Raw genomic sequence first — 23,659 nt, 5'->3', positions numbered from 1 at the left:
CAACGGCAGCACAGCAGTGACACAGCACAGGGAGATAAGGTGTTATCCCAGCTCTCCCTGGGCGATCATCTCAGAATAGCTGAAACAACACAAAATAGCCAGGAAAGGGGGAGGGAGAGAGTGGCTACATTCCACACTGGGCCCTGATTATCTTACAGCTGGATTAAGGCCCAAGGTAGGATGGCACATGTGTTTTCTGGTCTTCACAATAAGTAAGCAAAGTTCATGTTGCTACCTATCGTACACCTACTTAATTTGAGCAAAAGGCTGAAAAATATTTCTGAAATACAGTCCTCCAAACCCAACGTTAAGTAAACAAAAAGAGAGCAACTACCCACAAACCCCATCCTTTCTCTTACAGCCAGGCACTCTTCAACTGTACCTGTGCTATCATACCCACCAGGACAAAGGCACATGAACTAGCTAAAGCGACACTGTTCCACAGCACCAGGTCCTTCAGGCCACCCTCCTTCTTGCTAAGTAAACTGCCATTCATGTTTGAAACAGATACCAACAGCTCTTCCTCTGTTAAATAAGCTTCACAAACAAAAAGACATGACTAGAGGCATTTAGGTGTTTTATTAAAAATTTACAGAAATGAACACACTCCAGCAACCCCGGGTATGCAGGTGTCCTAGGTTAAAAAAAATATACAAAATCCCAAGCCCTCGTAGAAAGGGCAGCAGCAAGCTCAAACCCTCACTTCCTTTGAACAGTGGTGAAAGCTGGCATTTGAATAGGCTGGATTGAATGGACTGGCTGAAAAACGGGCTTCTTCCGCATGTCAGAGAGTGTTTTCACAGAAGGGAGAAGCTGGTTTCTCTTGATGATCTGCAATGCCAGCTGAGTGTTACCTGCAATTCAAAAATAAATAAGTTAAACGAGCTTTGTATAACTTTTCAGCTCCTTTGTGTCAACAGCAATGCCTGAGCCCTGGCATCATTTCCTGTCAGCCCTGTGGCCAGACCATGTACACAAGCATGCTTCCTATTCAGTGAAGGGCACAGCCATTAAAAGCACTAACAAGTAAGTCTGGAATCCTAGTACTCGATTCCCCCTCTGCTTAGCTGAAGACATCAAGCTTTAACCTTGGAGCTGGAAGGTATCAGAGCCCCTTCTGGCACTCCTGAAGGCACCTCTTCTCACTCCTACAGCTACAGCAGAGATTCTCTGACACAAAATGCCCTCACAATGTCACACTAAGGAACAGGAATGCAAGTGTCAAGAATATTTGTAAAATCTGTTTTTAAAACAAAAAAAGTGTGATTTTTCAACTGTATGCATGGCCCATCAACTAAATATCTATGTACTTCAAAAAATAGCTCTTCGTTAAAATTTAAACCTAGATAATTGTAGGAGGAAACCTGTTAATTTCTAAAAAGAACATTTTTCCTCTTACCAAATATTTTACTTTCACTGATGTTTTAGTTTCAGGAGAGAATTGCCTTTTTGTTGCCATTCTTAGAACAAAACAGCTTTAGCCCCTTTGGTACTCTCTTCTGTTCTGTGCTTCTTTGTTGCAAAAATAAATGTTTCTAAATTGGAATTTTGGAAACATCTTTGTAAGGAAAACTTTTTTTTCAGAATAAAAAAAGCTCATGTCCTCTGCTTCCCTGTAATGCAAGAAGCCTAAAGGAAAATGAGTACGCTGATTCAATCTGCTCACACTGCAGAATCCAAGTATGAGTTCTCCCATTATGTAGGGTTTTTTTTGAAGGTTCACTGCATTTTCATGAAAAGAATGGATTTTGGGAAAGTTACCAATAGTACAGGCGTTGTTTCCTGGAGTACTTGCTGCACAGCCTTTGACATAGGTTCTTTGGGAACTTGGATTTGAGTTTTCTTTTACTGTAAAACCTTTGAAGCTCTCTTATTATGGCATAAACCTCATCACAGGTTTTACTGGGCCTATTCAAGACTACTAATTTCTGGACAAAGTATAGGAGATTTTGGCTCAGAAGATGCATTTGTAGAACGTCAGGTGTTTACTTCAGTCCTGCTCTTATACACATGTATTTTACAGGTTTAACAGCAGGAATTGCCAGCCAACTAAGATAAACTGCCTTCTATCAAAACACGTAACCATCATGAAGTTATAAAACCCCCACACGTTTGCAAGTAATTGCTCCATGGAAATGAGGGTACAGATACAAAGATCCATAGCAGTGTAAAATGGAGATAGGGCCTAAAGGGTATCCTTCAAAATGCTGGCACAACTCTAAGGATAGGAATGACGACAACTGTTCTTCCCCATGCATCTCAAATCTAGATTGACAGAACATTTTGCAACTTTACAAATGTGTTCTAATGCTTTCCCTGTGTTAATTGTGAACTCCATGGAAAGATATGGTATAAATACCAAACGTTACACTCAACATTACATATTAATTTTATGTATTCAATTACAGTTTCAATACTGGGAAGAAAAGTAATATTTACCATTCTGTAATTCAAGATACACAGCCAGCAGAATAGCCTCTGGAGGGATCTCTTTGGGGTGGATCAGTGAAGCAGCCTTATAGAAAAAGAAGGTGGGAGGGAAGAAAGAGTGCTTAAGAGAAATATCCAGCTCAAAAAAAATACCTCTTGACAAGACCATTAACATCATCTTAGCTGACAAAAGCAAATAACAATCCATAAGGTAAGATTTTTCAACCTAATACACTCCATTAGATTCATGCACGCAAGGAGAGATTGAAAGATTGTCTGCCTTGCAAGACTGTTTCACACTAATTAGCAGCACCATCTGCTGTATGCTTATGTCAATATGAGTCTGTCATTCTTGGGCCAATTTACTGCGATTTCCTGCTGAGATGACGGGTGAAGGTAACCTCCATTGCTCCAAAGTTCAGAATACGAAGTTACCAAGGATCGTCATAAGCAAATATACAAGTGTTTTCACCTATGAAGTCAATGATGCTGTTTTCTATGTTAGCCCCAGACCTAACTCCCTACTCCTGATCTACACACCAGGTACACGCCCTTGATTTCGTTTGGCTTGCAGCTAAGTCCCTGTGCTCCAGCTGAGACGTGTCCGGAGCCACGAGCCTCGAGAATAACAGAGCCCTGCAGAACTGCCTCCAGCAGTCCCCAGACAAGTCCCTGTTTTCTGTCTCACCAGCTTCTATGCCGGGAGTCATGCCAAGTATCAGACTGCTGCTCCTTCCCTTCGGTTCAAACAGAAGAGCTCTCCGGAATCTCACTGGGAAAGGGAGGAGAATGTAAGAAGATGAAAGTGAGCTACCAGGCCTTTCAAAGGAAAATGTTATTTCTCTCCTTGTCCTTTGCCCTCCCTCTTCCCAGGTCACTGGATATCAGCATCATGTTAGTGTAAAGTACCAAACCAATGGTTCTGCAGGGTAAAGCCCAGCCTTGAACAAGAAAAACAACAAATAATAAAGAATTTGTCCCCACCTCTGAAACTTACTATTTTCAATTATTTATCAAATGTGAACACTTGATAAACCTAGTACAAGGATGACTCCTATTATGACGGTAAGACTGAATCCTGAAAGTCTATCTTTTCTGTAATGGCCCAGCCCAGGGGGCAGGAAAAATGCATATTTGTCTCTATACATTTGTAGAAGTAAATTGTGTTTGAGATCAACCCATTTCCTGAGAAAGAGAGGACATATCTGCACAAAACGTGAAAAGCTAAGGGGACTGATTCCTGTTCAAAAAGAGGTGCAAGATCATTTGCTACAGGGCTACATGGTAGTGGTACCTGGTATCTGCATCTTGGTGGAGATGCTCCCTAAGGACAATCCTATTATTTAACTAGCTAAAATATGGGCTGATCCAGCCATCCACTAAACCTGCTCAAGAGCAAGTGGTCTACACCGTTTCACATCTGACAGTTCAACTTCAGCACCCAGTAGTAACCTGGGTCTATTTTACTGAAAGAAGGGGAGTGAGCAGCCTCCAACAGACCTGATCTCACCTGGAGATCAGGCAGGCAAGAACCATACCTCCAGCAGATTGTAGTTTTTTTCTCAGCCCTAAAGTTCATAGCTTAGATGGTGAGTTCACTAAAGACAAGGAAATTCAAGGCCCTCAAGAACCTTCTCCTCTAGAATATAACAATAACTACTGGACTGTTAAAAAATAGAAAAATGGCTTCCTAGTCATATCTGACTGTTTTGACACAATCTAAAAGAAATGTTTTAAAAACTAGTACTGAACTACTTACAAGTAGTAACGCTGGAATTCCTTTATGTTACTGATATAGGTTGGTTCATTAAGACACAGAGCTGCCATCTCAGCAAAGTCAACAAATCAATGTTGAGCTATGAAGTCACCAGGATTAGCTGTGATCTAAATGGCACTTCAAAGGACGTACATTTGTCCCTAAAGCTGTCTTAAGATTTGTTTTTCATACCTGATGGAGACACTTTCGAGCTTTGTCATATTCACTCCTCAAGCAGTAAGCACTTCCGAGGTTAAACAACATCATTGTTCGTGCAGATGTGACTGAACTGGGATAGCACTGTGGGGTCTGCTTGCCAGCTGCAATCGAAGAAAATATTTATTTTTTTAAGACCTTTATTCAGAGCTGCCCAAATAAGTTCCTGCACTTGGCTGAATATGCTGGCTGGTACTTACAAGATTCCATTGCCTCATTCTCTCCTTTGTCAGATCCTACAAAGAAAAAACAGACAAAATGATATCATTTTCTGCGAGCTTTTTTTAAAGCTCATTACAAAAAATATAGCTATAGGTCAGATACAAATTTGCTTCTTCCTTCATGGTCTGACATGGCAGAGTGAAAACACATCGGTTTGCTCTCTAGTTTAAGCTACATGATGCTTCCCATAGTTAATGCTTTGTTTCTCTAAGAACTTTTAGATTTGCAAATAGGAACAATGAAGTGTAAACTGCAGTCATCTGACTGAAATCAGAGCTGCTGTAGTCTTAATTATGCAGGTGGGCTCTTGAAGTATTTTTGTTACTGACTACACACTCCCAACTGGAAGCACTGCAAGATACAGATTACATTCTCCTTACTCCTATCTCTCACAAAAGCCCTGGCTTAGAGACTAAAAAGTCGGAAGAGAAACTATGAAGCACAAGTTAGCCATGACTGCATATTTAACAAAAGGAGTTTTAAAACATTATGCTTAACACTCCAATATACAATTCTTTTTATATTTCAGAAATAGACATGCCAAAGGAAGGACGGGCATGCAAAAGACAAAACAAAATCAAAGCAGGAACTAAAGCCTGGAGGAACAAACCAACCCCAAACAATCTAGCATCTCAAAACAAGCGGTCTTAATCGTCATTGTATTCATACACAGAAAGTTACAGCAGGAAAGCAGCTGAAAACATGACCAGTTCTAATCAAGTGTGGATTCACTAACCTTGATCCTGTTCATTTGAAGAGATCCCAAGGGAAACATCAGTGACGTTCTCAGGGTTCAAGTGAGTGATGGCATCAGATATTCTGTCTAGAGAGATGAGAGCTTCTGCTGCATACAAATGCCCAAGAAACCTACAACGGAAAAGGGTCAGGTACAAATGTCAGCATAATAATCCCCCCCCCCAAATTCACTGTTCTTATCTAAGACAAAATTAATTCAGTTTTTAACTTAAGCACGACTACTACTACTTAATGCACGTGCATGAAGTAAACTTGCTTGTGTAATACCCCATTCTGACATCTGCTTTTTACACCCTAGTGTTCAGAGAAAAAAATCTGTACAAGAGTAATGGCAACTAATTCATGCACGGGAACAGCCATTCTAGACAGACAGTACTTCAGTACGGCTTCATCTCAAAGAATTAAAAAAGAAATGCTTACAGAAACACCCCCACAATATTGACAAGGCTAAAATTTGAGGTGTGACTTTACATTCAATAAAAATGTAAAATATCTGCATGTAAGTTTTTAAGAATGCCAACTATGTAGACCTATCCACAGGGCACAAACACCTTTCCAAGTGCAAGTTTTCACAAAAGAGCTAAACAATTCTGATGTTTTGACATTTATCATTCACCTCAGATAATCAGTGGCTTTTCTTTTCAAGTTTGGAAGAGAAAGAATCCTGTTGAGAATATCATTTGCTCAACAAAAGTTGAGCATGTAGCTGTACACAGTAGATTTCAATTCAACTGTACAGTTGGCTGCACTGAATTATTCAAAAAACAAATAAAACATCATCCAAAATAACTTCTGCAATTTAGAACTGTTAAAACAAGCATAACTCCCTACATATAACCAACTTCACTTATGAAAACAGGAATAACTCAGTATTCCCAGTCTGCACGAAAGCCTGGCTTCCTGACACCAAGATACATGGCTCTACATCTTTGCAAAGAACTGTCACCTTGAATTTCTTGCATTACACAGCAGTAACACTGCCTTTAGAAAATTGTGTTACCTTGCAAATCCTCTAAAGTCTTTCTTTTACAAAGACTGCACAAAAAGATGAGCTTCTACTGTAGTTTGAAGCATGGGAGCCAAAGAAGTTAATTGACGTGGACAATTTTGGAGAACCCTGCCAGCATACATAAGCACAAATTAGCTTGCTCTCTGTTACTATGTTACCAGTTTTGCCAGATTTCATTACTACCATAAAAGCCTCTCGTATATTTTATTCAATTCCTGCCATACACAGGAAGTGAATGCACAAACCATGTCAGAAGGATGGGGCCAGAGCTTCCTTTTTTGGAATTTGCAGAGGTGTATCAGAATTGGTGAGCAGGAACAGAAAGAGGTTTGTGTATCTTTCCAAAAAGATAACAGCTAAGTTAGCACTGAGGAACAGAAATTGAAGAATGGAACTTCTATAAGCAACAGCAAGAGGTGAAGTGACAATCCTGCACATCCAAGGCCTGGTGCCCTAGTGTCTGAGCAAACCTATCCCTCCGAGGCTGTAGTTTTGTAAGCGAGTTTTCAGCTGCATGCTGGCTTGTCCACACCTAGCTGCCTACTCCTGCCCTGTGCTGTGCCAACACAAGTAGGTGCTGCGCCCCAGGGCACCAGGACAGAGACCTGACAGTCCTGCCACTGAACGGGAACTGCAGCTGAAGATGAACAAAGAGCAACAAGAGCAGCAATAGATTCTGAATTACATGGAATTCATACACAAACAAGGGGACTCACGTTCCTGCGTGTCAATGAACATTTAGTCAGAGCTTCAACAAGAACAGGAGCACGCCAAGCAATTTTTTTCCTCAGATACAGAATGGGCAAGCAGCTACAGACATTGGAAGCTTCAATTCAGAACTCTCCAGCAAAAAGCAGGGCTGAGAAAGAAGAAATGGTCACGTCAGACTTACTTAAGAGACCCTGACAGCTTTGGTTGCTGAAGGAGTTTATCTGCGTGATTCAATGCCATAAGGTTATCACCCAAAGCCAGAGCCACGTAAGCACTACAGGCAAGTATCGAGCACCTGGAAGAAAAAAAAAGGCAGAAAAAAAAAAGTAGAAAAAAATCTGTGATTTCAAATGCAGCTGTAAAGTTTCTCCTTTATCTGGACTTGCTGGACATTTGTTAAAGACATATAACATTACCTACACAGAGTATGAAAAGAACAGAAGCAGGAATAAACAGCACAGTCTATAATCTTTAAAATGATGCTGGTCCTACTAAGAATAACTTTTGTTTTCATACTACATTTCAGACTTGATTTATACAGGATAAAAGCAATAAAGAAACTTCATATACAACACAAAGAGCTTAAGATATTAACTCTTCATACACAAATGTTTAACTACATATAAATTTTAACAGCCATACAACATCACTACATTCAGTTTTTACTTGAAATTATTTTACATTCAAGGAAAAATATTTGGAATTACTGAATTATGGTCACACCTCAAAAGAAAGACAAAAACAAAAAAGCCTTACAGCATGCTCCAGAAGCCAGCAACAGCAAACATGCAAAGGATTACGTTAGCTTTGACATAGTTAGTCCCTAGATGGAATAGCTTTCTACTAACATAAACTGCAAAGACCTCCACTTTTCACCAACTGTCCAGAAACTCAGAAGTGAAAGACATTTAAGTGTTGAAGAAATAAGTCGTAAGTCTTCAATAATATCTTCACATCAAACCACAAAGTAAAGGAGCTGGTCTTTAACCGTGGCCTCAACTTCATTCCCTGAATGAGGAGATGCATATGCTGTGTGCCACCCATACAAACCAAAGATCACCACAGTAAGATTTTGAAATTTTGTCCATTAATAACTGACGGACCTCACTACACACGACGTTTTTCTCATGGACTTTCCTGACATCTTTTATTCTTTAAACTTTGGGTCTTCTTTTGCGTTTCTCTGTCCTCCCCCTCTTCCTGCAACAAAGGCTAATGGATTTCTGTAACTCTCAGTCCTATAAATCACCTTGAACTACAGCTGCGTTGTTGCAGTCAATTAAGTTGTAACATATTTCACTCTTATATTTTACAACATTTGTAGACAAGGAGACAAAACTGTAGCGAATTTTGTTGTATCCAGTTCTGTGTTACACAGAGTTGTTATCCTCTGCCAAGAGCCTGATTTGCTATGTGGCATTTTGTTGCTGTCACAAACTTTCATGTGTTTCCAAAAGCGCAAAAATCTCTGACAGTTCTTGTAACAAAATCTGAACTACTCGCATTTTCCATCTTCAAACAAGAATCCCACGTCAGGATGCCATCATTAAGCCAAGCTTTACAGTTGGTAATAACTCCCCTCCGTGTCCCTGCCCCCCTCCCTCCCCAAGCCCAGCACATGGGGCTATTTTCCACTTGGCAAAGCACCACTGAGCGCAGGCTGCCTTGTCCTCCCTCAGGGCACAAACCTGCGCCCGCTTTGCCCTGCGACGCCTTGCTGTGAGCACGGACTCTGTTCTCCTCCGGGGAGAAAGAGTGGATCCTCTTAGAGAGATCTCACGTTGGGAGAGATGCAAGAAGAGCCTTCGACTCTCCTGCCAGGAGGTGGGCTATTACCGCGCCAACCTTCTGGCAACTGTCAAGCCCACTTTGAGTCCAGCAGTAAGTCATGTAATTCATGGCAGGGCCTGGGGTGCCTTTATTCCTGGTTCCCAGGAGGCATGCTCTTTAATTATGCACAAGCAGGATAAGAAACTTCTCCAGTGTTTCTCCCTACCCCCCACTTCCTCTTTACCATGCCCAGATGTCACATCAAATCTGAGCACATACAAAAGCTTTCAAGAAAGAGAGGAAAGCTTCCCCAGCTCAAGTCCCCAACCTAAAATATTTCTGAAAGGTTGTGACTGTGGGGAGGGGGAGGGAAATGGGAAAAAAAATCCCTGAAATAATGGCCTGCTTCTAACCAGCTTCTTTTCTTCTCGACCTCAAGGAAGCGCAACTTTTCAACGAGCAGAGATGCTAAATACCTTTACACACAAGTCAAGGCCTGCAGAGTTGGTTGCTCCTACCCTTTAAGTCAATACAAGCCTTCTATTCACCACAGCATTTTAAAACTATTTTTGCTTCTGAAAGCATAAATTCAAACAAAAGGCATGCTCCAATCACAAAGCAGATAGGCCTGACAAAATGGAAACCTAGTCCTCTGTTCACAGGATTCATTGCCAGTTAAGCCCTTTAAGACCTTGAAGAGATTCTTCAGCACAGGTCTTCTGAAGAAAACATCCACATTTTCTAACGTGCAATACTACTGCGCACTTGGGTTCATTGTTGAACCAGCCAAACCAAACACTCAAGAGATCTGACAGCTAATCAGAGCAGAAGAATTGCACCACAAGGGAAAAGACAAACTAGTTTTTCACCCCGGTCAGGATTCTGACAAAACTCCGCAGGTCGTCTTTAAGCACTGGAGACTTCCAGCATTACTGAGCCCCTCCATTCCCTAAATAAAACTGCCTAGGAAAAAGAAAAATGTTTTTTTAAACTGCCAGATTATGTCAAACAACCTCCTGGGTAGGTTTAGGCAACAAGATTTGTCAGCCCACACTGACTGCGAGTTTGTAGCACCTAACCTACGTGTTCAATGTAGCCTATTCCACAGGGGAAAAAAGGCTAACCATGAGCAAATCCACTCCCTCAAAACTTACCAAGAAGGCATAAAAATGGCACCTCCAAACCATTTGGAGAACATCGCTAACCTGAGAAGTCTGTTCAACTTACTTGCACACAAGTGCCAAACAACACACTCAACACTTAAGCTTTGTTTAGAGGCTATTTTTATTTTTGAAGAGTCATTTAGGGAAAAAGTCAGTCATTTTAAACTCTTATTAGGATGTGCATCTGTACAAAATCATGTATAAAAATCCCAATCATTTAGGCTTTCCATGTCAGTACCAGAAGCAATGGAGACTTTTCAATGCAGTGACTGTCAGCAAGGGGAAAAACTATTCCTCAGAATAATCGTTGCCATTTCAGTATTTCTTTTTAATTTTTCCTGACTGGAGAAGGATTTAAATTTTCTGACTTAGTTCCTCCATGAGCAAGCCAAAAGTAATATGTTAACATTTGAGTCTACCACATTTTCATAACCATCTGCAGAAGCCTAGGAATGGTTTTAGCAGAGTTACACTCTAAGGATGTCTAGTCTCATGGGTTTAACCAGCAGTCAAAGCAAGTATTGCAAAAAAAAAAAAAAAAATCAATGCTTTTCCTTTCTTTACATGACGTTCTTTACCAGAAGCAGTATAGTTCTTGCTAAACTGGTAGGTTTTTCCTGACAGGCTGTCAGGTTTCATCAGTAGATAACAGCTGATTGTGAAAGAAAAGACTGTGCATTTAAAAAAAAGCCATGATGTGACACTGTGTAATTTTGACATGTGGCAACCACATTTTCAAGACAGGAGGGAAAAAAAATAAAACACACCACACCACTGTTTTTAATCCACTGCCTTCTATTTCAAGAAGTATACTCTTACATCACTGTAGAATAAATAATCAAGGTCTCAGTAACATCTCCTCACAGGCTACTGCTAAATTGTCTTTAAACAAATACATGTAGATTTGCTACACACAATGCAGCAAAATAAAGGTTACACTGGTCGTTATAAAACCCAGGTTACCTGGGGTTAGGCTGGAACAAAGTGTTACTCAAGAGTTTAAGTGGGAAATTACTGTATGCTTTGTTCATAATGGAAACTTCAAACAGATTTCTTTTTTAGGAGGTGGTGCAAGCTCTATGGTAAGAGATTCTCAATGGCCTAGCAGCCACCTGAACAATGCCATTAACGTTTCCCCAATAAGATCATCATATGCTGAAATATAAAGAGATTTCAGATAACACAATACTCATTTGGACAAATAGGAGTTATTGTGTTTGGTAGTCTACGTTCCTCCAAATAAGTAGTTCAAAGACCTTTGGGAATACAAAAACACTGCAGTCAAGTTTTATTCATGTTCTTCCACAGTAAGGAAGTCAAATGCCAGGACAAAGGCAATTTTTCTTCCTATTCTGTGCAACCTACGGATTAGTTTCAGGTGGAAAAGCTACCTGCTGACAGGGATTTTTCTGTTTTGCTATCACTGTCCAACGTCACCTGGGACAGAAGGAATTGTATATATAACATGCAATAACAATTTAAAGTGGAAAGAAACTACATGACAAAATGGTTGTTTGCACTACAACGCCAAGAAATTTAAGGCTTAGAACAACGATCGAATTGCAGCACAAATTATTGCCTATCACATGGAACAGTGGAAGCATTTAGATATTACTAACCTGCTACAAAAGCAAAGCCAAGCACACTAGCTTAGGCTTATTTTGTCAAATTAGCCCTGTAGCCTGTTGTCAGGCTTGCATTTGCCTTAGATCTATTTTTAGCTGTCTGTACAGTATTGCAGCTATCAAAAAAAAAGCTGTGAAGAGTCCAGAGAAGACTAGGTTATCTGAACTGAAAGTCATAAAATAACACCTGGCCAAATAATGTTGAATCAATTATAGGAAGATAACTCCAAACTGCAGATACTTGTGCAAACATTTAATGCAAGATTCCTTGCTCTCTCAAGTATCTCTTCCAAAATGCAAAGTCAAAACTGAGACAAAGAATCCATGAGAACCGACAAGCCAAGAATCATCTCACGGTAATGCATTAGCGCTCATGGAAAAACTTTATTTAGAACCAGAACATCTGAAAAAGTGTGAAAGCAATCTGAAAGCTGCCACCACTTGCTATTCAGTAACTGGGATGGTATTAAAGTATTCCTAGAGCATTTACTATTTTAAAAGTGAAGTAACATACGAAAAAGTGATAATAGTAAGTTAATTAAAAAGAAAAGAGTTTTAGTCTAAGCCATGCTTGGGAGAAGGAAGAAAGTGAATAAACTGATGGGAAGGGTGGATTATTGAAGATTTCATTCCCAGATGAGAACTGTGTAGGGGAGAAGAAAAAAAAAAAACAGCAACACCCCACCCCTACATCCTCTCTCTTCTCCCCACACACACCAAAATCAAACTTAAACCCTACTCTAGAAATGGCCTTAGAAATCCTGCCTTATCCGGTAAAGGAAATAAAGTCACCAACAGGATTATTTCAATAGATTTTTATTATTTCTTCAATTAAATGTATAGTTTTGTTTAATATCTTATTTAACTTCCACAAAAAAAAGTCAGCTTTTGATTCAGCTTCTTTGTGAGCACCTCAGCAAGAATTTAACATTAAAAAAGAATGTAATATTGTGGGCTGACTTCACAAACCAGCCTTACCAAGTCTTTGCAAGGTAAAGGTACTATACTGTAATTTCCCCCCTCTTCTGCTAGTCAGAAGAGACATTGTCAGATTTTTAGCTTTGCCATTTATAGACCTTGATTTTTCGGTTTTACCAAATATTTAGTGGCAAGCCTATAATAGCGGGATCAAACACAGACTTATCTATAATCTGATTTGAAATTCTGCAGGGTTTCTACTTGATCTGACTCAAAGCCTTGAGGAAAGGAAGAACATGCATGTAAAAGAAGTCATCCTTACATCAACAACTACAATGCAATACCTCACCATTAAAAAACAAAAAAGCTAGCAATGACTCCAGAATCATAGCACAGTTCAAGAGGGGGCTCATTTAGTTGTGAATATTTTTCTGTTATTTACTTGCCTTAAATTTTCTAATTCCTGTTTCTTCAAAGGCGAAGAAGGTGGAGCTGCAATGAATTTATCCCCTTCGTGACTTTTATTGCTAGAATAAAAACGGTATATTCATTAGAAAGAGTGACTGTAAATAATTTTAAAAATCTCAGCATAATAAGCATCGATATTTATCCACTCCATTTAAAAGGACCACAAAAATTCTATGGCCTAAAAAACAGGGAAATGAAGCTATGCAAAAATTGAGGCAAATGCTCTTATCCTAACCAGTCTATTTGAGAAGGAAAAACAGGGGCATTTACTGGGAAAGATTTGATTGACACACCAAACAACATATGGCACTTTCCATAGCCTTGAGCTGTTTTTGAAGTTCCATGTAGTACAAGAACTTTAAACTCCAGAGATGCAGAACTTACTGTATTCTTAATCTTCTCCTTCAACCTGTAAGGAAAGCAGTAATCTAGCTGCTGTCCAGTAATCTAGCTGCTGTCTTAGACACCTCAGTAATTAGTTATATACATATTCTATAAACAGCCCAAAGTACTACAGCTTCCATTAGATTTCTAGCTACCCTTTATTTTTAGTACTTCAAAATACATCCCTTAAAAAAAAAAAACACCACTTTCTTAAAATCAGGCTTGGGTTTTGTTTGGGGAGCAAATATTCACTCTATTTTTAAACATAGGTGATTTGACTCCTCAGTAAGCTGATAGACAACCTCCTTCCAGAATGAAAAACAGGAAGAGAAGGTTAACAGTGGCACCTTGGCAAGAGAGACACTATTGTTTACAAACAGATCAAACCATCTGAATTGAAAATGACTTCTGTCCATTTAACAAGTACAGGGCTTTTTCCACTGAAGTACAGTTTCATGTCTGTTTGTTACAAACAGGTAAGATAATTCCAAATTAGACCTTCAAACAACAGCACTGAAGGGAACCTATACTTGACACTGTTGTAGAGGAGGTACTTCATGTGATGCCTTTGCCAAAAGTAGATCTAAAAAAATACCTGTAACCACTGAAAGTATTCACAGTTGTCTTGTGAATAACAGAGGAATCTGCCCAAGAGTCAGCCTGTTCAATTAGTGGGATTTGCTTCAAAAATCATCCTGTTCAATTAGCGTGATTTTCTTCAAATGCCTTATATCTTTTACTGCTCTCAGAGGGTCCCTTGTCAGAGGGAACAAATCCTTCTAGAGCCTTTCAGAAGGTGACACAAATTCAAGAAGAGCCTGGATATTTTGAAATTAGCAGTGACCACTGAGAGATACGAGGGATTCTTTTTTTATTCTTTAAGCTGAAGCAGCATCTGCTTTTGAAAGCAGAAAGTAGTGAAGGATTTTCCTGTACAGGGCATGCTTTTCTTTCCTTCCTCCTACGTGGAAGAAGCAAAGCAAAACCAAACAAGAAGTAGGTCTTGGCTGAGTTAAGGCCACCATTTTGTTTTCATTGCTGCCCCTCACTGGGCCCTGTGACCTTAAGTCAGACAAGCTTCATTTCAATGGGCTGCATAAAGTTTGGCAGGTAAGTTAGCTCACAATGTCCACCACCACTGGCGGGCAAAAAATGCTACCAAAGAAAAGAAACAAAACACACACCCAGAAAACCAGCCCAGACTTTTATAAGTCATTTGATCACTTGGCAGGAAAGCTGGTCATTGGGAGGAAAGGTAACAGAAGAGCCTTCAAATATTGTTGAAGCAGTAGCAGCTGCTGACTCCCAGCTCTAATCTGTCATCAAGCAAGCTCAGAATACACAGGGATGCACCTTGTGCCCGCGCAATACAACATTCGTGCAGTAAATCCTGCCATGTGACAAAGATCTTTTAAAAGTTTACCTGTACTCGGGACTGACAAAAAAAAAATCACGTTCTCAGTTCAAGCTCTAATATAAAGCTTCACAGCTTTTTCCAGATTAGTGGTTTAACTTCTCATAAGGGTCATTCATGAAAGTGGCCCAAGATATGGCCCAAGATACTCTTCAGAAGGAAGGTCAGAACTTATCTGTAGCCCAGGATCAATGAAAAAATTCAACACTTCCTCACTATTTAACATTTGATGTACATTGTCTGTAAGTTACTTTTCTCTGAAGCTTTAAAGAAAATGAGTTTTTTCTTAACCTTTTTTTTTTTTTGTAAAATGCAATTTATTAAGAAGGAAAATAGTGTAGAGGTGTTGCTTATCTTCTATATCTTGTTTCCTGTTTCTACTCTAAAACAAAACCAAAGCACGCTAGGGCTGATGAACGTCAAACTGGATCACGGGGAAATGTTTACAACTGAGTTGCTAAATGCTTATATATTAAATCATGACATATATGCAGAATACATAAACAAGAATCAGTGTAATGTGAAATTTCACTTACGATTAGAAAAATACCAGTATGTACTGGAGGGGTGTGTGGGAAAACAAAACAAAAAGATGGCCAGTGGGAAAAAAAAAGAATTTCACTGTCTCATTTATTAAAGTGGTTCCATGGCAGGAATCAATTCAGCATTTAATTCTTAAATTAGCATACCAGTAATTAAAACAACAAGCAACTTAACTGAGCAGGCACACAACCTTCAGTTATCCTGGGCAAAAGGAAAGGTTTATATGTAATTTGAAGTGTAATTCAAAATTCTGATTACCTGCATGCTTCACTGCTTTCACTATTTTCTGCATTTCCACCTAGCTGATTACTAGTTTTAGATCCATTTTCTTGCTTTGACTCCTGCTGGTCTTCTGGAAGCAACAGCAAGGCATTTCTTAGACAAATCGCTGCAAATTCCATACTGGCTACAGGTATTGCTGAAGACTGCCCATCACTTAAAGAGACACAGAAGATAGCTGGTGAGTACCAATCCTACTAAATTTAAAAGGAAAAGCAGAGCTCCAGAAAGACCTGGATGAAGAGAAAAAATTATTTATGAAGATATATACACCCTGATATTCTTATATATGGAAAGTATACCATGGCATCCAAATAAAGTAGGCAGGTTCAACTACACGGCAATTACAAGAAGTTCTCTTGTTTTGCTTGAATTCACTTCTTGAAGTCTTATGACAGAGGAACTAGATTCCACCTGTAATTTTCCAGAGTGGATTACCAAAAACATATATTTTAAAGTGAAAAAAAAGATGAAAGATTTAGCTAACTGGAAATGCATGTTTCAGATAAATCAATTTTAAGCTTTAATGACCCTCTTAGTTACAACGAATACACAATTAAGCCCTCTGCTGGCTGTAAAAGAGGAGACATCCGAACGATGTTTAGGACTCAAGCATTTTAAACACACCTCTCTTCTCACTATATGAGTAATTCCAAAATGAACACAGAATTATTCCATGGCAGTTTAAGAGTCCTGATGAACAAATGCATACCCTTAACAAAGCTATGATAAAATAAAGAACCATGGAAAACATACTTACTTATAAACAACATTCTGTATTGACTGGGATGCCAGGACTATCTTACGGTGGTAGCCTTGACCTACTATAGATTGCACAATTCCCTTTTTGCTTGGAAGACCTTTAGTCTCTTGTTCTGAAGTCTAAAAAAAAGGAAAAAAAGAAAGAAAAGGAGGACTAAAATATCATGGCTGTTGAATGAGAGCTTTGCAAAATATGTGAAAAATGGAAGAATTCAAACCTAGCTACAGTGCAAGAATAGTTCCCCCCCCATATGGGTACAGTTTTAAATTTAAGTACCATGAAGGCTCAGATACTTTCTATTGCCTTTGTGTTGCAGAGGGATTTAACTGCACACAGTGTTTTCACAGATTAGTTCTGACAGCTTGTCTGATAGCCTACTGACCTAGTTTCTCTTCTGTTTTGAAAGCAGAAGAACAATGAACTAAGTCGCATTAGAAGAATTGCTAGGATATCAAAAAAAATCATATGATCAGCCAAATAACATGAGAATTGTCACTATGATTTGCCATCTTCTCTCCCTGCTTACACAGCATTCAAAATGCTCTCAAACTGTTCCATGGGGGGCATAACACTGAACTACTACATATGCAAAGTTACATTAAATTAACTTGTTAAACAGATTTTGGCGTACGTAGATATTCTGGGGATCAAATGAATTTAACACACTAATTATCAGTCCCAAGAATCATCTCCACACCACGCTTATTTTAAAAGAACAAATAGACAAAAAACAACTATAAGCCATCTAAACAACTTTGTTGGTAAGTAGAATTAGTGACAAAGAATTGCAGTTGTAAGGAAAAGTTACACTAGTAAATAGGTACCACTTCTCAGAAAAAGTTATCAGAATCCAAAGAAGAATATTAATATAATAACAGCGTTTACCATAAAATAATAATTAAAATGTTAAAAAGATGTGAAGGAATCATCTGTCCATATCCTATAAACTAAAATACTAAAGCAAGTGAAAATCAGCTTCAGTGAAATTAGTTTTCTATAGGATGTTCAGGGCATAAATATGAATCCATAGTTAGGCGTCAAGGTATATTATTATAAATTGAGCTACAAGGTCAAATTAAACACACCATTGGTTTTAAAGGCCTCACTTGCCATGTCACAAATCTATCTTATAATTAAAGAACACTTCCCTTTTGTCTTTAAATATTAACAGCATCCAAAGTTAACTTCTTCCTCCTAAGAGTACAAATTTAGGAAACATCAAGCTGCTTTTGTTACCCAAATTCACACTCCCTGGTACACTGTACAGTATTACAACTGTAGGAGGAAGAACGTTAAGCTCCAGGTGCCTGACATGATCTACTGCTTTCGTTGGTCTATAGTAAGTGAAGAAGTGACCTCTAACTTTCTTTCCCTGTTCCAAACTGCTAAGCAGTGTTCTTATAAACAGGCTCCTAGCTTTCTTTCTTTTTGCCAAAGGCATGTTGGACAGCACACTCTCTAAACTTCGATGTTGCATCTGTGAAATGGGGGCATAACTAAATCTACAAAACTGCTGTGAATAGCTTTTAAAAGTTTCAGGAAGAATCATAGAATGGCTCGGGTTGGAAGGGGTCTTAAGGTTTAATTCCCATGTTCACAAAGACAAAATGTATTTCATAACTACAGTCAAACATAAGGAACTTGCAAATCCACCTACCCCCTTATTGGCAGCAATGCAGCATTCAGCTATTCTCAGCCAAAGGCGAGGGTTTGAGTGATAAACCTGGACTGCCTCAATCAGGCATTCAAAGGCAGCTAAAGGCCTCCCAATATGTAGGAGCTGAATTCCACAGTTGTAGAGCAACTCATACCGTTTGTTGGTCAGCAGCGTACACATGGGCCTCCCAGAAAATTTTTTACCTGCAGAAAAAGATACATAATATTGGATGTGCAGCTCAGAGAGCTGATACCAAGACCTCTTGTAGTGGGGACAAGAGAGAAAAGTAGGAGGGAGACTGTGGGAAACACCCAAAAACCAAAACAAAAACACCAAAAACAAGAACAACAAAGAAATCACTCTAAGTAGAGAATTCACTAGCCTCCCTCTGAAAAAAAAAATAAAAAAAAAATCTTTCCACATCCCAGCTGATACTCAAGACAAATTCATTGTATCAATAAAGGTTGAAGAAATTAAAGTCTAATCACTTAGGTACCAGAAATCCATTTTGCTGTTAACAAATAAAAAACATTTTGTCTTCACACCAGTATCTAAAACTGCACTGCAAAGGTAGGGGGAAACAGCAGAAATAATAAAATGTTTGATAGAAACTAGATTTTGAAGTAAACAAGGAATGAGCAGGCTATCACTTCATCACAGCATCATTTGGAAGAGAAAAGATTGAATATTACTAATCAAAGCAAGAAAACTTTATAGTATTTATTTTCTATCTACTGTTAGCAGAACCACAAGTAATACAGTCTTTAATGATGCATACCATGCCATAGAAACTTTGGTTTTGTCAGATCTCCCTGACTGATAGTCAAAGACTAAAAACAAGATAGAAATAATTGCCCCAGCCCCATGTCATGCCAAAGAAAACAAGAAAAAGGAACACATCTCAAAAGAGATGGAACGGGAATTTTGTTGGCAATTAATGAAAGCTTTTATTTTCTTCATTTGCCCATCCCTGGGTGGAAAACCACCCATTTTCCTCTCTTGCAAGTCTTACCTGGATCTGAGCTACCTGTTCCTAGCTGTGCACATGCATTATCATTTTCTTGTAAGGCTTTTTTGAAGTAAAAAATTCCTAAATTGTGCTTTCCCATTGCAAAGTGGATGCAACCAAGGTTGTTCCAGAACATGCACCTTAAGCATTCACCTGAAAGAAGAGCAAAAGACTACTTTCATAAATTGAAAAACATCACTGAACCCACAAAACACTTCCACCAGTCATGCATCAGTATTATTATGGTAGCTCATTAAACATGTTTTTCAGCAAAATGTTCAAGGATTATGCAGTTATGTCCCTGTCTCAAGTATTTTAATAACCTGCATTTCTGTATATGATTCTATGTATATCTCCGGGAAAATTCACCTAGACTGACCTACATGTAAGCAGCCAGGGACCTTCAGATCTTATGCACCATGTTTCAGGACACCCAGGCATAAAACCAATTGGACAGACTGCAAGTTGAAGTAAGTTTATCTGATTTTTTTTTTCAGTGTTTAGTGTACATAAACACTTCTAGTTGTTTTTTTTTTTTTTTTTTTTTTCTTTTTTCTCTAACAGATGGCTCTTGTAAAAAGGAAATTCTTTAATGACATTATCTACCTACATTTTACAAAACAAACAAACATGTTAAGCTAACCTTACAAGCAGGAAATGCGCTCTCCTTCCTAAACAGACCATGTTGACATAACACTGTAAGAAGCTCCTTCTACACAATAAAGGACAGAAAAATAAACTTTTGACTTATCTGCTGGTAACTGAAGCTTTACAGTGTTACTATTGTTTTTTTTAAAAAGAAAAAACCCACACCACTACAACTCAAAACAACAAAAACCCAGGTAATTTCCAAACAAACAAATTAACCTGACATTATTTTAAACCATAATTTTGGGAGACTTAAGTGAACATTCCACTGTTGCTTACACAAAATAGTAATTTTAAAATATATCTATATTTTTAATAAAGTGCTGAACTATAGAAAGGACTTTAAGTATAAAAATTACCAAAAAATAAGTTACAGGAAATGCCAAAGTTTCAAAATTTCATGTCAGAATAGGCATTAATGCAAATATTTTGGATGCTTTCTACTTTTTGAAACTTATTTGGAAATACAGAACTTCAAAACTTTACAGCCCTATGATAAACCCAGGGCCAATTCTGCGATTTCTATCATCTAATTGCAACCTATGCAACATTTCATGCATAACTTCTTGTGCCATAAGGACTTGAGAGTACAGCATAGAACCAAGTGGAAGTAAAGATATTTAGTAGCTTTATTAGTAGATTTGCACTAAGTATTTCTTGAAACCCTCACTCTCTATTAATACAAGACAGCTTTCTTTCTGGATTTTTTTAATAGATGACATCTAAAAATCTCAAACATACTTCAGTGAGTCAGTACACTGCGTCTGTATCCATACAATGTACATATTTGCATTATACAAATAGCTTTATATCTAAGAGCATACACATACCTTCTGTGCACGTGTACACATACATACTTTCTATATATAACAGTAACTTGAAATGGCATTCAACAGAAGCCAAACCTTAACAGCTTATGAAACGTTTGAGTTTTCCCCATGACAATCGTCGTAACTGCTATAATTTCATCTTTGGGTACAATCTAAAGTCTCATTTCTAGATCTAGAATGTTGCCTTTTGTTTCACACCTTGATTTACAGAACTGAATATAGGCCTTGCAAAAATTACATTTACACATTCAAAAATCCTTAGATAAATAATACATGATGCACAGATACATAATCCAGTGACTAAATGAACACATGATGAAAACCACAACAGCATTAAGTTCAGAAGCGCAACAATATAGTTGAAAACATACCTAGAACATAAACCCATGACATTTAGGGCCTACCTCTAAATAATTATTAATATGCTTAAAATTAATATCAACAAGTAGTCCTATTTGTACCACACATTTAAGTACTTGCAGGATGAAGGTTTTGTATTTTACCTGTTTTCATGAAGCCTGGATGTTCAGCAATGTTTGCACTGTTTAAAAGTTTGACTGCTTTACGGTAATTGCCCCTCAAATATTCAAAATTACTCTTAAGAAAGAGAGAAGGAGCTGACTGTGAAGGAGAAAACAATAGTTAATTATTTCATGATTTCTACTACTAGCGTTAAATCACTCCACAATCAGCTTGCCCCTGCTGCCATTTTAAGGATACATGGGCTTAGGCCCTACCGATTTCATGAAGTTGCATTTCTTTATTGAACACTTACCTCTCCTGAACTACAAATCTATATAGATTTTTTGTTGTCACTCCTCTAAAACCAAATATTATGCTACAGAACTCTGTCATGGCAATGGCCAAGTGCAGAGAATCTCCCTTTTAAGAGGATCTTTCTCCAACCTGTCTTCTAGTACACTCCTCCCTATGCTTCCCTCCCTGCAGAGTTCAACAGCTTCCTCCTGGGCTGTGATTTTCCTGGTCTGCCACAGACATCATGATCCAGAAAGATTTCTGTCAAACTAGCAGCTGTTGAGACTGGCAACAAAAGGCAAGTGCTCTCCTCCTACTCCCTGCTCCTCAGTTAATGCAGAATATATCTGTGATGTTGGACGTAATTCTGAGTTGAGAACTCCTAAGTAAAAAAAGAAACCGCTTTCTAGCAAAAAATAAGCCTCCAAAAAACCTTCAAATATAAAAAAACAAGACACCGAATACCCCCAAAATTAATCTGTTATTAAGCAGTTTAAATCAGTGACATCAGAAGATTTTACTTTCCACGGCATTTATAATAAACTAAAACTTGTTCTGCATTGCTTAAATTATAAACCAAAGTTGGCCTCTTTTTATTACATAGTGTTTCACTTCTTATCATTAAAAATAAAGTGCAATTTTCTGAGCAACTGAAACAATGCAAATATGAAAATCCTACATCAGTTACACATACAGAAAAGATTACAGGCCCAACTGACTATAATTACTATTATTTCAGACATCCATCCTCAAGAAGACCTTCCTTGTAAAGCAAGTTAGTAAATTCAGCTTTAAGCTAGGGAACAGACCTAGATTACAGAAACAAGAGCTACTTACATTTCCAGCTGTATTCATAACAGATTTGATCTCCCTTTTGCATGCTTTTAGTGACTTCATCTGGATATAGGCTCTCACCTTATACTGTTAAAAAAATTAATTTGTTAATCAAAAACAGTAACTTATACAGGTTTGCAAGATGAATCATAGCTAGAGATCTGTTAGAAAACATTCTATATACATTTTAAAAATAGGCAGTAAAAGCTGTTCAAAAAGCCCTTCCAAGGAAGAAATTCTATTCAGAGTACCAGCAAGTTTACAGGCTTTGTACTTACAAGAAGCAGAAGTGTGTTTTGTTCAATGGTCAACAGAAACTCTATATTCAAATGCCAAGATACTAGCAGTTAAAATGAGACTGATTAAAGTAACCGAGCTTTTTAATTCCAGATATTTACCTGCTCAACTGACAATACCAGTAAGCAAAAGATGATAGAGAAGCATTTTTTCTTCACATATTTCTCCACAGAACAGTACCATGAAATAAAACCTCAACTCTTTTAGACTGTTTGCAAATGGATACAAAATCAGCAGAGCTAATTGCAGTTTAATAAAACTACGATTAAGATGCAGGAAGTTGGGATTTTTTACATTAAGCCAGTTTCTCCTGTACATGGATCTTACTAAAGAAGAGTTAGATAAAATTATTTGTTTGTTTTACAAGATGAAATTCAAGGACACTACCACAATTTATACTGAAATAGATTTCATGCAGGTGGAACTCAATTTTAAGAAAGACTGAACTGATACTCTTGTATAAATCACATGTAGACACACCTACCTGATGTATCTTAGATTTAGCAACTTCTATTAAAGCTCCACTTTCAGCTTTTTGATTAGAGGAATCTTTATTTGCATTATTACCTGACTGTGTCAAACAAACAAAAAAAAGAAAGTGTTAGTAGTAATCACTTTTAACATTCAGTCTACAGATTGCTTTTTCAGCTATTTTTAATCACTCACAAGGAAGAAAAATAGTTATTTAGTAATAAAAAAAACACATCCCACCAAATATTGTAACTTGATCTTTGTGATCAAAATCCAAGAATGACCACACCAGCCTATGAAGCATGTAGTTCCATGTTAACAATATTGTTATGCTGCTATGGCATTGAGATGTTTTAAGAAATCTCCTACCCAGAAGAACGATATGCACATTCTAGATTCTCTCCTTTATATTATCTCCTATAGAATTATTATGTACTTTAAAACAAAATGTGTGACGTCAATGGGAAAAGACAAGAAATATCCTCTTTTCACTTCCAAGCCACTACTCATTCTATTATTTTTTCTAAAAGACACATACCAAAGATTTCATTTGAATGAAATCAAACATACCTAATGCTTTCAGGAACTACCTCAAACAGATGCTTGATTTCACGCACTATGACACACAATTTCAATCCCTCTGACGTTGATTTTCCTTTCAAACTTGGGGGTCTCACATGATCATAATTCAAGACAAGTAAAAAAAGAAAAACTACGTATATTTGACACC

General features: G+C 38.0%; 1 protein-coding gene across 1 annotated transcript in view; it reads right to left on the bottom strand.

Annotated features, from left to right (window-relative positions):
* Window positions 1-560: 560 nt before the first annotated feature.
* CNOT10 (CCR4-NOT transcription complex subunit 10) overlaps window positions 561-23,659 on the bottom strand; it is a 30,824-nt gene continuing 7,725 nt past the window's right edge. Inside the window, exons 6-19 of the mRNA XM_035318816.1 lie at window positions 22,943-23,029; window positions 22,165-22,248; window positions 21,075-21,192; window positions 19,097-19,246; window positions 18,085-18,287; window positions 16,425-16,546; window positions 15,644-15,820; window positions 13,023-13,103; window positions 7,282-7,395; window positions 5,361-5,491; window positions 4,603-4,638; window positions 4,379-4,506; window positions 2,440-2,515; window positions 561-854 (exon numbers count right to left, since the gene is read on the bottom strand). Of these exons, the coding sequence (XP_035174707.1) occupies window positions 700-854; window positions 2,440-2,515; window positions 4,379-4,506; window positions 4,603-4,638; window positions 5,361-5,491; window positions 7,282-7,395; window positions 13,023-13,103; window positions 15,644-15,820; window positions 16,425-16,546; window positions 18,085-18,287; window positions 19,097-19,246; window positions 21,075-21,192; window positions 22,165-22,248; window positions 22,943-23,029 (1,662 nt within the window). The 3' untranslated portion in view covers window positions 561-699. The remainder of the gene's footprint in view (window positions 855-2,439; window positions 2,516-4,378; window positions 4,507-4,602; window positions 4,639-5,360; window positions 5,492-7,281; window positions 7,396-13,022; window positions 13,104-15,643; window positions 15,821-16,424; window positions 16,547-18,084; window positions 18,288-19,096; window positions 19,247-21,074; window positions 21,193-22,164; window positions 22,249-22,942; window positions 23,030-23,659) is intronic.

This window comes from Oxyura jamaicensis, chromosome 2 (genome assembly GCF_011077185.1).
Source record: "Oxyura jamaicensis isolate SHBP4307 breed ruddy duck chromosome 2, BPBGC_Ojam_1.0, whole genome shotgun sequence".
Classification (NCBI taxonomy): Eukaryota; Metazoa; Chordata; class Aves; order Anseriformes; family Anatidae; genus Oxyura; species Oxyura jamaicensis.
The sequence above is the reverse complement of the archived record's forward strand: the minus strand, read 5'-3'. Positions and strand labels throughout refer to the sequence as shown.